General features: G+C 45.4%; 1 protein-coding gene across 1 annotated transcript in view; it reads right to left on the bottom strand.

Moving 5' to 3' along the window:
* The window catches only part of DNAH8 (dynein axonemal heavy chain 8), a 611,430-nt gene that overhangs the window by 229,329 nt on the left and 369,119 nt on the right, over nt 1-12,982 (bottom strand). Inside the window, exons 46-47 of the mRNA XM_025186355.3 lie at nt 3,445-3,531; nt 3,182-3,289 (exon numbers count right to left, since the gene is read on the bottom strand). Coding sequence (XP_025042140.3) covers nt 3,182-3,289; nt 3,445-3,531 — 195 coding nt within the window. The remainder of the gene's footprint in view (nt 1-3,181; nt 3,290-3,444; nt 3,532-12,982) is intronic.

Genomic DNA, 12,982 nt, shown 5'->3' with positions numbered 1-12,982 from the left:
AGTGAATGCACAAAGACTATAGTATGCATCTGCTCTCAACAACATTAGTGTAAACGAAGAATGATTCTATTTAAACATACCCATCAGATCACACATGAATATCTCCCCCATTTTGTACAGTGCATACAACATATATATAGCACTGTGTCCAAATGCCTCCAGTTCCTTCTCTTCCACGGGGATTATGTTTTTTTGGTTCCAAAGCAGAGGAGTGGAAGGCTAGTAGTGGAGCACTAACGGGGACACATCTTAAAAAACCTGTTACTGTTCAGGGTGAGTAACCTTTTCTGCTTCTTTGAGTGATGTCCGTATGGGTGCTTATCTAGGTGACTAGAAAGTAGTGCCCCTAATTGGAAGCCTGGGGCATCACAGAGTGTCATTTTTTGTCCATGATAGGACAGCATGTCCTAGGAGGTCCCTTCCAGTTTTAGTATATGATGAGTCTATATGGCATTCAACTGTGCGCAGATGAATTTTAGTTGTACCAATATTAAAAGTGGATTTCCCAAGTTTCACAAAGAGGCCCAGCTTCAAGAACAAGTCTATTGTTATACAGACAGCTCAGAGAACATGGGTCTTGGATGGAGCCTTGAGGAGACGCCATCTTTCCATCCTTAAGTTTGGAAAGATAACACCTTGTTTTCTTAGGTAGGCAGTGACTATTGCATGAATCTTGGAGAATACCCAAGATTCCATGGACAGTCCAAAAGGAAGATCTTTGTACTAATAGTGGTTATCACCCATGATGAATCAGAAAAATCAACTCTAGACGGGGTGTATTGTAATAGGAAAGTATGTGTCTTGGCGATCAAGGGCTGAGAGCCAGCCCCTCTGTTCCAACGCTGAGATATTGAAGCATTGCAGCTTGACAAACTTTAGATTACAAAAGGAATAGTTGCCTGCTGACAAATTTCTTTTGGATCAGGAAACAGTGATAGTACAAGCCCTGTTCCTTCCCAACACACGCTGCTGACTCCCAAGGCATCCAAGGAGCAGAGCAAGGTGCAGCAGCAAGCACCACTCCTCTAACAAGTGGTGAGTCCTGAAGGAGGGGATGGCACCCGACTACCAGGCCTGGGACTCTGTTAAATGGGGCCAACGGGTGACCCAAACACTTTTCTGGGAACATTTGAGCGAGCAGCCATGGGCGCTGGATGGGAAAGGGCTACCTGGGCCCTGTGTCTGGCTCCTTACATGGCAGCTGGCAGGAGAGGCTCAGGCAGCCTACATGGCTTTGGGGGATATACAAGCCCAGAATTATGAGGCAGTGAAGGTGGTCATTTTGGACAGGGTGGGGCTGTCCATGGGAAAATATCAGGAGAAGTTTGTCAGCCCAATGGACAGCAGCAGTGAGGCCCCGGGTATTTGCACAAAAGTTAGTAGACTGGGCAACCCACTGGCTGAAACCAGAGACACGGACAGTGCAGGAATTAATGGTCTCACTTGTACTTGAACAGCTGCTACAAGCCTTGCTAGAGAATATCCACGTGTGGGTCAGGCGCCCATAAGCCTGAAACAATGGATGCAGCAGTCAGGCTGGCAGAAGAGTATACCAGGGTGGAGATTCTCTGGAGAGAAGGCCAACTCTACAGGGTCAAGGACCCAGGAAGGAAGCTGGAGGAGCTTCTTTTTGGGATAGGGCTGGAAAGGAAGGAGGCACCCCGAGGTACACCTGGGGGTGCTGGCACAAGACCAGCTGGCAGTGCAGGAAGGCAGGGCATAGGAAGTGGGACTACCCAGAAAGTATGGACTGTGAGAATGTAGGATTCTGTGGGTGGACTCAGGTGGGAGGTCCAGGTAAAAGGTAGAGTCTGCCCACTGTCCCGATGCGGTGGGGAAGAAGGCCCTGCATGGGCTAATGGACTCTGTGTCAGCCCACTCACTGGTGTGGAAGGAGCTGGTGAGGCCACACTGGATAGTCCCTGGAGCACAGATGACACTAGAATGCATTTATAGGGACAAGAGGTCCTACCCAGTAGCCGAGGTGCCACTGAAAGTGAGGGACAGATTCCACTGGAAGCAGGTGGGAGTAGTGGTCCAGCAACTGTACCCAGCAGTGATAGGTCAGGACTGTGACTGGCCTGCCACAGACAGAGAGAGAGAGGGGAGCCTCAGGGAAAGATGAGAGATTCCCCTCTGCCCCCAAGGGAGACAGAAGAGTAGCTGGTGGTGCTAGAAGTGTGGGGAGCTAAGGCACATAATAGGGCGGTGTCCTAAACCCATGGGGACAGACAAGTGGGAAGCATTTCTGATAGTGCTAGACCCTCCTAAGGAGAGAAGGTGCAACTGGATTGCTTCCCAGAGCAGTTCCCAGAAAAGGAGACATCGATCCCGAATGGAGAGATGAGGAAAACTGAGGCACATAAGCTACTGCATGAAGGGGGGGGGGACCCTGACCCCCCAGTGCAGGTAAAATTGGTATCAGAGGAAGGGCCCCAATGGGGTATGAGGACCTGTGGGCAAGGGCTAAATTTTATAGGCCAGACCCCTATCACTGTAATTTTTGCAAAGAGGGAATAAAGGAGCCTCCTAAGGACGTCCCTAGGAGTGCCTGAGCATGAGTGGGGATTTTCCCCGAAGGAAACCCCTTAGCAGGGCCAGAGTGGCTCATGGAAGGTGGAACCCCTAAACAGGATCCCCAGGATTCATAAGGGGGGAGGTGTGTGATAGATTACTGGCTAAACCAGAGCTCTGCCACCACAGCCTGGCTGAAAAGGCCAATTACAGCAGCCAGCTGAGCAAGCCCAGGCCTGATGAGCTAATGGAGCTAGCTGAGGGCCTTATTAGCCAGAAGCATAGATAGGATAGCCAGAGAAGTGGTGGAGGGGGAGGAGCCAGAGAGTGGCTGAGTGCTCCCCAGCCAGGAGGAGGTAGCTGAGTTAGTTGCTGAGAAAACAAAGCTTTGTAAATAGAAGGTGATGGGAAATTAGCACAAGCAATAAAAAGAGGAGGGTGACTGCACAGGAGAGGGTCTCCTGGTGATTTATGGCTGAAGAAGGTGCCCCAGGACAAAGGGCCTGGGCAAGGACCTTCCCACACTATATATTTTATAAATAGATTTTTTGTTGGAATATATTTCAAACTTTAAAAAAAAATAACATTAAAATTCTAACAGATGTGCACAGATCAAAACCTAAAGGGAAAAGTAGTATTACAAATATTTTAAGATGAGGAAACATACCTGCTTAGTGAGCTGTTCCTCGCAAAGTTTGTAAAGTACGAAGAATTTTTGAGCTAAGACCACATTATCAATAAACCCACAGCTTGCAAGCTTAACTCTCATAATTATCTGAAATATAACATATAATTATTAAGAAATACATTAATTTTTCTGAAAATTTGGAAGGAAAGGCAAAAATGGAAAATAGCTATTTTTTTAAATGTAGCGCATTAAACCTTAAAACACTGTATTTGATTTCTGTTTAGCTAAGTAATGAGTTGTACCTGTCTATCTGGAACCATCATTGACACAGTTCTAAACTGAATTTTTAGATTTTCTGGTAGCTCCTGGCGCCCGGCATACCCAGGATTCTATAAATAAAAATACATAAAATATAATACTTATTTACAGAACTTTACAATTTTTTTTAGTATTTAAACCAGTTATTTAAGGAATGTTAATTATTACTAAAATATTTAAGGCTTATTCATATCCAGATTAATGTAGCTCAGCCCTTTGTTTACTGTTTAATAATTAAATATCACAACAAATAGCTACAAATGTAACAGCATTGCTATAATTGTGGTTTGTAATGGGGTGCTGTCACAGAAGATCCCTTGAGGGGGTTTCTCCTGGAGGACTGACATGCCCACTTATACTCACCTTCCTGCTCTCTGGAGCTTTTCACCGTTTGGTACTGCTGGGCCAGCTCCCTGGTCCCCCCCATCAGCCAAGGCAATAAGCTGAGATCACTGCCCCCCTCTCCTTCGAGGAGTAGTAAAGACACTGAATCTCTTCAGGTCCAAGGAAAATGCGGTTTAGGGCCCAGCTTCCTGGGATACCACTCCCCAAATGGGATCAGAACCCCAAATGAATTTAGACAAGCTCTGAAAGAGGGAATGATTTGGGCTCCAATTGTGGGGAATAAGGGTCAGCACAGTGGGGCAACCATTCCCACACCAGTATGGGAACCTTGCCAATGGACAGTGGCTGGAAATATCCAGAGCCCTACCCCACCTGGCCACAATCTCACAGATGTACCCACCCTCCTGTGGTTATTTTGCAGTATAACTGTGCCTACCAATAGATCTCTTCCTTTACATTATCTGAGAAACAATCACATTCCAGGCACATCCAAGCCCTGACCTTTAAGTTATTGTAAGAGGATGACGAATAGCGAATTTGGTGGCCCTAGCTCTTACCATTTAGGAGTTCTTCAACATACTTATTCACAGATGGACAGACACACAGACAGACAGACACACAAACTCTCTCAGGGTATGTCTACACTAGTTCGAACTAGGGTGGCTAATGTAGGCATTCGAAATTGCAAATGAAGCCTGGGATTTAAATATCCCAGGCTTCATTTGCATGTTCCCAGGTAGGCACCATTTTTAAATCCCCTTAGTTCGAACTGCCTGCCCGCGGCTACACGCAGTAGTCAGAAGTTAATCCGAACTAAGGACTTAGTTCGGATTAATTTCTGAGTGCCGCGTGTAGCCGCGGGCAGGCAGTTCGAACTAAGGGGATTTAAAAATGGCGCCGGCCCAGGAACGTGCAAATGAAGCCTGGGATATTTAAATCCCAGGCTTCATTTGCAAGTTTGAATGCCTACATTAGCCACCCTAGTCCAACCTGGGGGGCTAGTGTAGACATACCCTCAACTGTATAGAAGAGAATAAAGCAACATTTGAATTACTATACATTCATCTAAATTAGGGCTGTCAAATTATTTTAAAAATCACAATTAATCACCAGATTTAAAAAACATGATTGTCATTTTAATCATAGTTAAACAATCATTGAATACTAATTGAAATTTATTATTCTGTTTCAACATTTTCAAAAATACTGTTTTCAATTGCAGCACAGAGTACAATGTACACAGTGCTTATTACATATTATTTGTATTATAAATCTTTGCACTGTAAAAAAGATAATATAGTGCAAACTCTTTACCGTGAAAGTGCAACTTATGAATGTACATTTTTTTTAGGGCTGTCAATTGCAGTTAATGCAGACAATTAATGCAAAAGAAAGTAATGCTGTTTTTTAAATGAATGTTAATGGCACACTTCTATTTTGACCCTCTTAACTTACTGTACTTAATCACTTGGCAGACGCTGGCAAAGTCCTATTATGTTCTCATGATATGAAGTGATTAAATATCAGAAAAAGTTAACTGAATAAAGAAGCAAAAGTTCACGTCTTTTGAAAAGGAAGTTTATTTTTTAAAAGCTGCCAGATGGGTCTCTGGATAAAAAGATGGTTACCTGTAGCTTTTTCAAGGCTCAGTTCCAATACCATTGAAATACTTCAAGTCTGCAGTACCACCTACGCATTAACTATGCTTTCGCCTCCAGCTCTTGTGCTACAGACAACCACCAAAATCAAATTAATCTTGCCAGCTGCTACAGTGTATGCTTACAGAGTTTTAGGGTCACTACAAACCCATGGTTCAAAAGCTTATCCAATGCTATTGCAAGTGAATAGCAACCTCAGTCCAAGAAATGTTCTTCAAATTGTATGTTCCAATTAGTCCTTCCAAGAAATCATTTCATCAGAAATACATGACCTGTATCACAGCAAGATTACAAAGTTGAAGCCTCTGAAAAATGTACTAGCTGTTGCTTTGACTGGGCATCTTTGAGTAATTGCAACTATCTTGGAGTCAGGGTACATCTGATTGATGTTGCATTGACACTGCAGTCATTTGCTTTAACAGTAATTCATAAAACTGTAATTAACCACAACTTTTAAAAATATCTACTTTGTTTTGTATTAATCACTTGCATTTATTTATATAGCCTTAATATAAATACATATACTAAGTTTATGTCAATGTCTGATTTCATATAATTCTGATGCAGAAAACCTAAGAATGCCTGTACATTAATTAACTACACGAAAGCATCAGAACCAATATATTCAGAAAGGAATGGATCTAGGTCTTCTTCTTTGAGGAGTATCCCTGTGGATATTCCACCGTTAGGTAATTATGAAGCAATGGTCATACTAGGAGGTGGGAGCGTCCGAAGGTGAGAGTCTCTGCCAAGAGTATTGTTTGGCCGAACTTTGTTCCCACATCTACATGGCTGTGTCTACTCTGCACCCCTTTTCCGGAAAAGGGATGCAGATTAGACACTTGGGAATTGCAAATCCGTGGGGGATTTAAATATCCCCCGCGGCATTTGCATTTACATGGCTGCCACTTTTTTCCGGCTTGGGGATAAGCCGGAGAAAAGAGCCAGTCTATACGCGATTTTCTGGCAAATAAGCCCTTTTCTGGAGGATTTCTTATTCCTACTTTCAAGTAGGAATAAGAAATCCTCCGGAAAAGGGCATATTTTCCAGAGAATCGCATCTAGACTGGCTTTTCTCCAGCTTATCCCCAAGCCGGAAAAAAGCGGCAGCCATGTAAATGCAAATGTCGCGGAGGATATTTAAATCCCCCATGGATTTGCAATTCCGAAGTGTCTAATCTGCATCCCTTTTCCGGAAAAGGGGTGCAGTGTAGACAGAGCCCATATGTCTGGCTGGTTTAGTGCTGCGTGAATGTATGCATCGACGCCATGTGGCAGCCCTGCAAATTTGTTCTGTTAGAACACCTTGTAGGAATGTTGTTGTGGCTACCACAGCTCTTGCAAAGTGATCTTATGTGATTGGCAGGGGTTCTCTTTGTGTTAAGGTATATGTCAGATGTATGAAGCTAGTCGTGGAGTTTTGCAAAATGGTTTGTATGCTGTAGGTAAAAGGCGAATACCCTGTGGACATCCAAGGTATGGAGAGCTGCTTCCTTATTGTCCTTATGCAGCTTTGGGAAGGAGATGGGTAAGTGTATGGGTTCATTGCAGTAGAATGAGGTAAGTACTTTTGGGAGGAATTTGGAATGTGTCTTTAGTACCACTTTGTGAAATACTGCATATGGAGTGGGGGGAGGGGGACCACCATTAGGGCTCTTGGTTTCCTGACTCATCTTGCAGAAGAAATTGCGATGAAGAAGGTGACCCTCATGGATAGATGTAGTAATGAGCATGTGGCTAAAGGCTTGAATGGTTTGCCCATGAGTACTTTTAACACTAGGTTCAGGTCCCATGCAGGAATTTGGTCACTGAGGGTATGTCTACACTACCCCCCTAGTTCGAACTAGGGGGGTAATGTATGCATACCGAACTTGCTAATGAAGCCCGGGATTTGAACTTCCTGGGCTTCATTAGCATAAAGCCGGCGCCGCCATTTTTAAAAGCCGGCTAGTGCGAACCCCGTGCCGCGCGGCTACACGCGGCACGGACTAGATAGTTCGGATTAGGCATCCTAATCCGAACTATCTGTACACCTCGTTCCACGAGGCGTACAGATAGTTCAGATTAGAAGCCTAATCCGAACTATCTAGTCCGTGCCGCGTGTAGCCGCGCGGCACGGGGTTCGCACTAGCCGGCTTTTAAAAATGGCGGCGCCGGCTTTATGCTAATGAAGCCCGGGAAATTCAAATCCCGGGCTTCATTAGCAAGTTCGGTATGCATACATTACCCCCCTAGTTCGAACTAGGGGGGTAGTGTAGACATACCCTGAGTGGTTTAAACATGTTATGTAGCCCTCACATTAACCGTTTGATGGAAGAGTATGTAAAGACAGTGTACCCTTGTATCGGGGCACAGAGAGCAGAGATGGAGGCGAGAGGCATCCTTATGGAGCTCATAAAAAGGCCTGCATTGTGCAGATGTGATAGGTATTGTGGAATCTGTGATAATCCTGTGTGGGTGGGCTCATAGGTGTGGATCGCACACCAGGCCATGAAGTGCTTCCATTGCTATGTATGTCTTTCTCATTGTAGCTCTTCTGGAATTTGTAAGGATAAGCTGCACTGGTTTGGGGAAGGTCTTTTCCATGGTGTTCAGCCAGCCAGCATTTACATTTGGAGATGCAACATGTGAATAGCGGGGTGGGGTATCTGACCATTGCACTTGAGAGCAGAGATCAGACTTGTGGAAAGCAATGCAGTGGATGGATGCTCATCTGTAAGAGGTATGGATACCACGTCTGTCCGGGACAATTGGGAGCTACAAGAATTACTCTGTCCTGTTTGATCTTGAGGATTACCCATTGTATTAATAGAAACAGGGGGGAATGCCAAAGGTGCCTGCCACTGTATGCCGAAGGTGCCTTCCATTGTATGCTGAAGGCCTCCCCTGGGGAATAGATGCCTATGCCTGATCTGAAACAGTTTTGTGGGCAATGAGCATTTTCATATGTGGCAAATAAGTCCACTGTTGGAAACCACCATGTTTTGAAGAGGTAAGTCAGCATTGATTGGTTTATTTCCCACTCATGGTTTTGTGGGAACTGTCTGCTTAGCTGTCAGCCAGTATGCTGTCATTACCTGGGAGGTAAGTTGTGACCAGGTATATGTGTGGTGGGATACACCATTCCCACAGGTGGATTGCCTCTTGACAGAGTCAGTATGAACGTGCTTCTCCCTGTCTATTAATGTAATACATCCTAGGGACCTTATCTGTGAGGATTTGAACTGTTCTGTTCTGAATCAGGGGAAGAAAGTGTAGGCATGTATTTCTTACTGCCCTTAGTTCTAGTACATTGATGTGCTATCTGGTCTCGTCCTCAGTCCATTATCCCTGTACCATATGATTTAGGTGTGCCCCCCAACCCAGTAGCGAAGCATCTATCATGATTGTTACTGATGGCAGGGTGCATTGGAAAGCGATGCCCATGCATATGGTGTCATGTAGAGTTCACCATGTAAGCTGTTTGTTTAAATGGTGTATGCGTGGCTGGTAGGCTGTGCATAACTATGCCTGTAATGGCCTCGTGTGTAAGCGAGCGTGGGGAACCACAAATGTGGCTGTTGCCATGTGCCCCAATATTTGTAGGCAGTGGCATGTCATTGTGACCGGACTGCTCTGTGCTGTTGTTATGAGGTCCCTGATTGTGGCCAATCTGTGGCTTGGTAAGGAGACTCTGGCTTCTCTGCAATCTAAGTGTGCCTCTATAAACTCGGCTACCCCCTGAAGCTTCCAATGTCTGAGTTGGGGTCAGTGTGCACTTTGCTACATTTATCTGAAATCCAAGGCTGTCGAAGAGGGTTCTGATCATTGATACAACCTTTTGTGTGTCTTGTTGTATAGGATCAGCTACTAGACAATCATCTAGGTATGGAAATATTATGATGTGCATTTAGTGCAAGTGTGCAGCTACTACTGCCAGCACTTTCAAGAATACTCATGGAAGTGTCTGTTCTTTAATATAAAACAGAGAAATCTTCTGTGTGACGGATATATTGATATATGAAAATAAAAGTCCTGGAGGTCAAGTGTAGACAACCATGTTCCCTTTTCCTAAGGCAGGTATAATCGTGGCAAGGGTTACCATTTTGAAGAATTGGTACCTTAGAAAACAGTTGAGCATGCAGCGGTCCAAAATGAGAAATGTAAGTAAAAGCCCCTGCCCCTGTGCTCCTGTGGTACCTCTTCTATGGTGCCATATCTTAGAAGATGTTCTGCCTCTTGTACGAGCATATGCTTGAGAGCAGTCCCTGAAGAGGAATAATGAAAGAGAGTGGGAGGGGAGGACAATTGAAAATGGAATGAAGTAGCCGGTTCTCACAATTTCCAGCACCTATCTGTTGGTAGTGATGGCATGCCAGGTTGGATAAAATGCAACTAGTCAGTTGCCAAATACTGTAGATTCTTTTGATTGCTGCCTCAGAAATTTCAGGGTCATCAGACCCTCGACCAGAACTTCAGAACTGTTGTCTGGATATTGAAGGTTGTTGAAAAGGGAGTTACTCACCTCGTGCAGTAACGAGTGTTCTTCGAGATGTGTGTCCCTGTGGGTGCTCCACTCTAGGTGAAGGGTCACCCTGAGCCGCAGATCGGAGCTTTGCAAAGCAGTTTCCCCCCTGCTGAGCTGCGCATGCTCAGAAGGTGTCTCGAGCCCTTCCCGCCGTCTGCAGCGCGCGGCTCAACCCCCTCCCTTTCAGTTCCTCGTCTCTGTCCGAGTAATTTAGACTCCGTGCAGAGGGGAGGAAGGGAGGGTCGTGGAGCACCCATGGGGACACACATCTCGAAGAACACTCGTTACTGCACGAGGTGAGTAACTCCCTTTTCTTCTTCGAGTAGTGTCCCTGTGGGTACTCCACTCTAGGGCTATGTCTAGACTGCAAGCCTCTTTCAAAAGAGGCTCTTTCGAAAGATACTTTCGAAAGAGCCTCTTTCGAAAGAGAGCGTCTAGACTGCACGCGGAACTTTCGAAAAAGCGGCTTGCTTTTTCGAAAGAAAGCACCCAGTGAGTCTGGATGCTCTCTTTCGAAGAAGCCCTATTTACATTCAAGAACGCCTTCTTTCGAAAGAAGAACTTTCGAAAGAAGGCGTTCTTCCTCGTGCAATGAGGTTTACCGCCGTCGAAAGAAAAGCCGCGTTCTTTCGATTTAATTTCGAAAGAACGCGGCTGCAGTCTAGACGCAGGTGAAGTTTTTTCGAAAAAAGGCTACTTTTTTCGAAAAAACCCCTGAGTCTGGACACAGCCTAGGTGACTACAAAGCAGTATTCAATATATGGCTGGAGGGAGCCAGAGTCAATGTTTAGAGGTGGTAGAGAGCACCGCCGTAGCTACTGCTGAGTCATGTTTAAGTTGTGGTAGGATTGCATAATGTCTGGCAAAGGTATGATCTGAAGACCACGTTGCTGCTCGGTAAATATCCCTTAAGGGGACATTATTCAAAAAGGCTGTAGAAGTGGCCGTGGCTCGAGTGGAATGCGCTCGTGGTGGGCACTGTAGTGGCTTATTGCCCAGGGTGTGACACTTGACTATGCATGTCGAGATCTATTTTGAGATTCGTTGTGATGATAGAGGTGTTCCTTTAGAACACTCAGCGATGGATATAAAAAGTCTTTCGGGTTTACGAAATGGTTTCGTTCTCTCCAGGAAGAAGGCGAGAGCCCTCCGAATGTCCAGAGTATGCAGAGTGGCATCCTTCTGTGAAGCATGTGGTTTTGGGAAAAAGGTAGGTAGTACGATTGGTTCGTTGACATGGAATTCTGTACAGACCTTTGGCAGAAATGTTGGGTGAGGTGTAAGTATGACCCTGTCCCTCATAAAAACTGTGTAGGGGGGTTCTGCCATTAATGCTCCGAGTTCACTCACCTGTCTGACCGACGTGATAGCTAATAAGAAGCAGACTTTCATAACGAGAAAGGGGAGTGGTACTGTAGCCAGAGGCTCGAAAGGAGGTCTGGTGAGGTGGTGGAGAACAAGATTTAGGTCCCATAAGGGGGTGGTGCCTTATAGGGTGGGTATACGTTGTGGAGCCCTTTAAGGAATCTTTTAGTGATAGGATGGGCAAATATGGAGAAGCCATCAATCAAGGTATGGAAAGCCGCTGTTGCGGAAAGATGGACTCTTAAAGAAGAGATTGACAGTCCTGACACTTTAAGGTGTAGAATGTACTCCAAGATCATCTTTAGTGGGGCAACACGGGGTTCTACTTTGGTTCGCTGGCACCAGTGAGAGAATCGTGTCCATTTTTGTAGGTAAGTTTTTCGAGTGGACTGTCTCCTACTGTGAAGGAGGATGTCCTTCACTTGCTGGGAACAGGGATTTTCTATCTCCGAGAAAGAGAGAGCAGCCAAGCCTGAAGGTGTAGGGTATGGAGCTGTGGGTGTAGTATCGTGCCATTGCTCTGAGATATCAGATCTACACGGTGTGGTAGCAGGTAAGGAGGGTGAACCGCTAGTCTGTGCAGGTACGGGTTCCAAGTTTGGTGGGGCCACAATGGGACTATCAGGATGACTAGGGCTCCGTCTCTGCAGATCTTGCAAGGGAGGGGTAAATAATGGAACCTGAAGGGCATGCGATGTGTGCAGTGGCATTATTTCAGGTGTCGGCTGCTTCTTACATGTGGTTGGCGCTGAGTGCTTTGTCAGTGCCGACACTACTTCTGCAGGGAGAATACTCACGCTCCATGCTGCTTGTGAGCACTGTTTGGCATGTGCCACGGCCGGTGCCAAGGGCGTTTTGGCTGGTGCTGCCGAAGAGGCTTTGTATTTTGCCTCTGTCGGTGCCTTTGATCTTTGTACTTGAGGTCATGGCTTTTTCCATTTCTAGCCCCATTAGTAGCCTGCTTGTCTGTCCCTTTTTGCACTGAAGGTCCAGGGACAATGTTTTTGTGGAGAGGATGCTTCCTTAAAGGAGAGTCAGTCCCTGAGGAAGAATAGGCCCTTTTCTTTGACAGGTGAGTGTTTTCACAATCCTTTGGGCTCAACCCAAGGGGAGCCACTCTCTCTGACACCGTCCCAGATGTTTTTAATTTGGGCAGGGTAGTGTGCTTGGGGTCAGAAGCTGACTGAGCCTTTCACTCCAGCTGGAGCATTTTTAGTTGTAAGTCTCTGGATTTTCACATATGAGCTGTAAGTTTCTGGCAATAAGGACAGAGTACTGTGGGGTGCTCTTCCCCCAAACAGCAAACACACTGTGACCATCGGAGATTGAAATGGACAGCCTACAGTCTGTACACTTTTTAAAACTGGGCGAACCAGGCATGGCATAGGGACAAATAAAGTTTCCACGGTTTAATTATCGGTGCATAATTACTTATCTAAAAACTATTTTTAACTATCAAAGAACTTGTAGCAAGGAAGAAAACAATTTTTTTAAAAACTATCTCTACTAACTAAGGGTATGTCTACACTACCACTCTAGTTCGAACTAGGGTGGTTAATGTATGCAACCGGAGTTGCAAATGAAGCCCGAGGAGTAACGTTAGTTCGGAATAGGAAGCCTAATCCGAACTACCTAGTTCGTGCCGCG

This window comes from Pelodiscus sinensis, chromosome 3 (assembly GCF_052426305.1).
Source record: "Pelodiscus sinensis isolate ZL-2025 chromosome 3, ASM5242630v1, whole genome shotgun sequence".
Classification (NCBI taxonomy): domain Eukaryota; kingdom Metazoa; phylum Chordata; order Testudines; family Trionychidae; genus Pelodiscus; species Pelodiscus sinensis.
The sequence above is the reverse complement of the archived record's forward strand: the minus strand, read 5'-3'. Positions and strand labels throughout refer to the sequence as shown.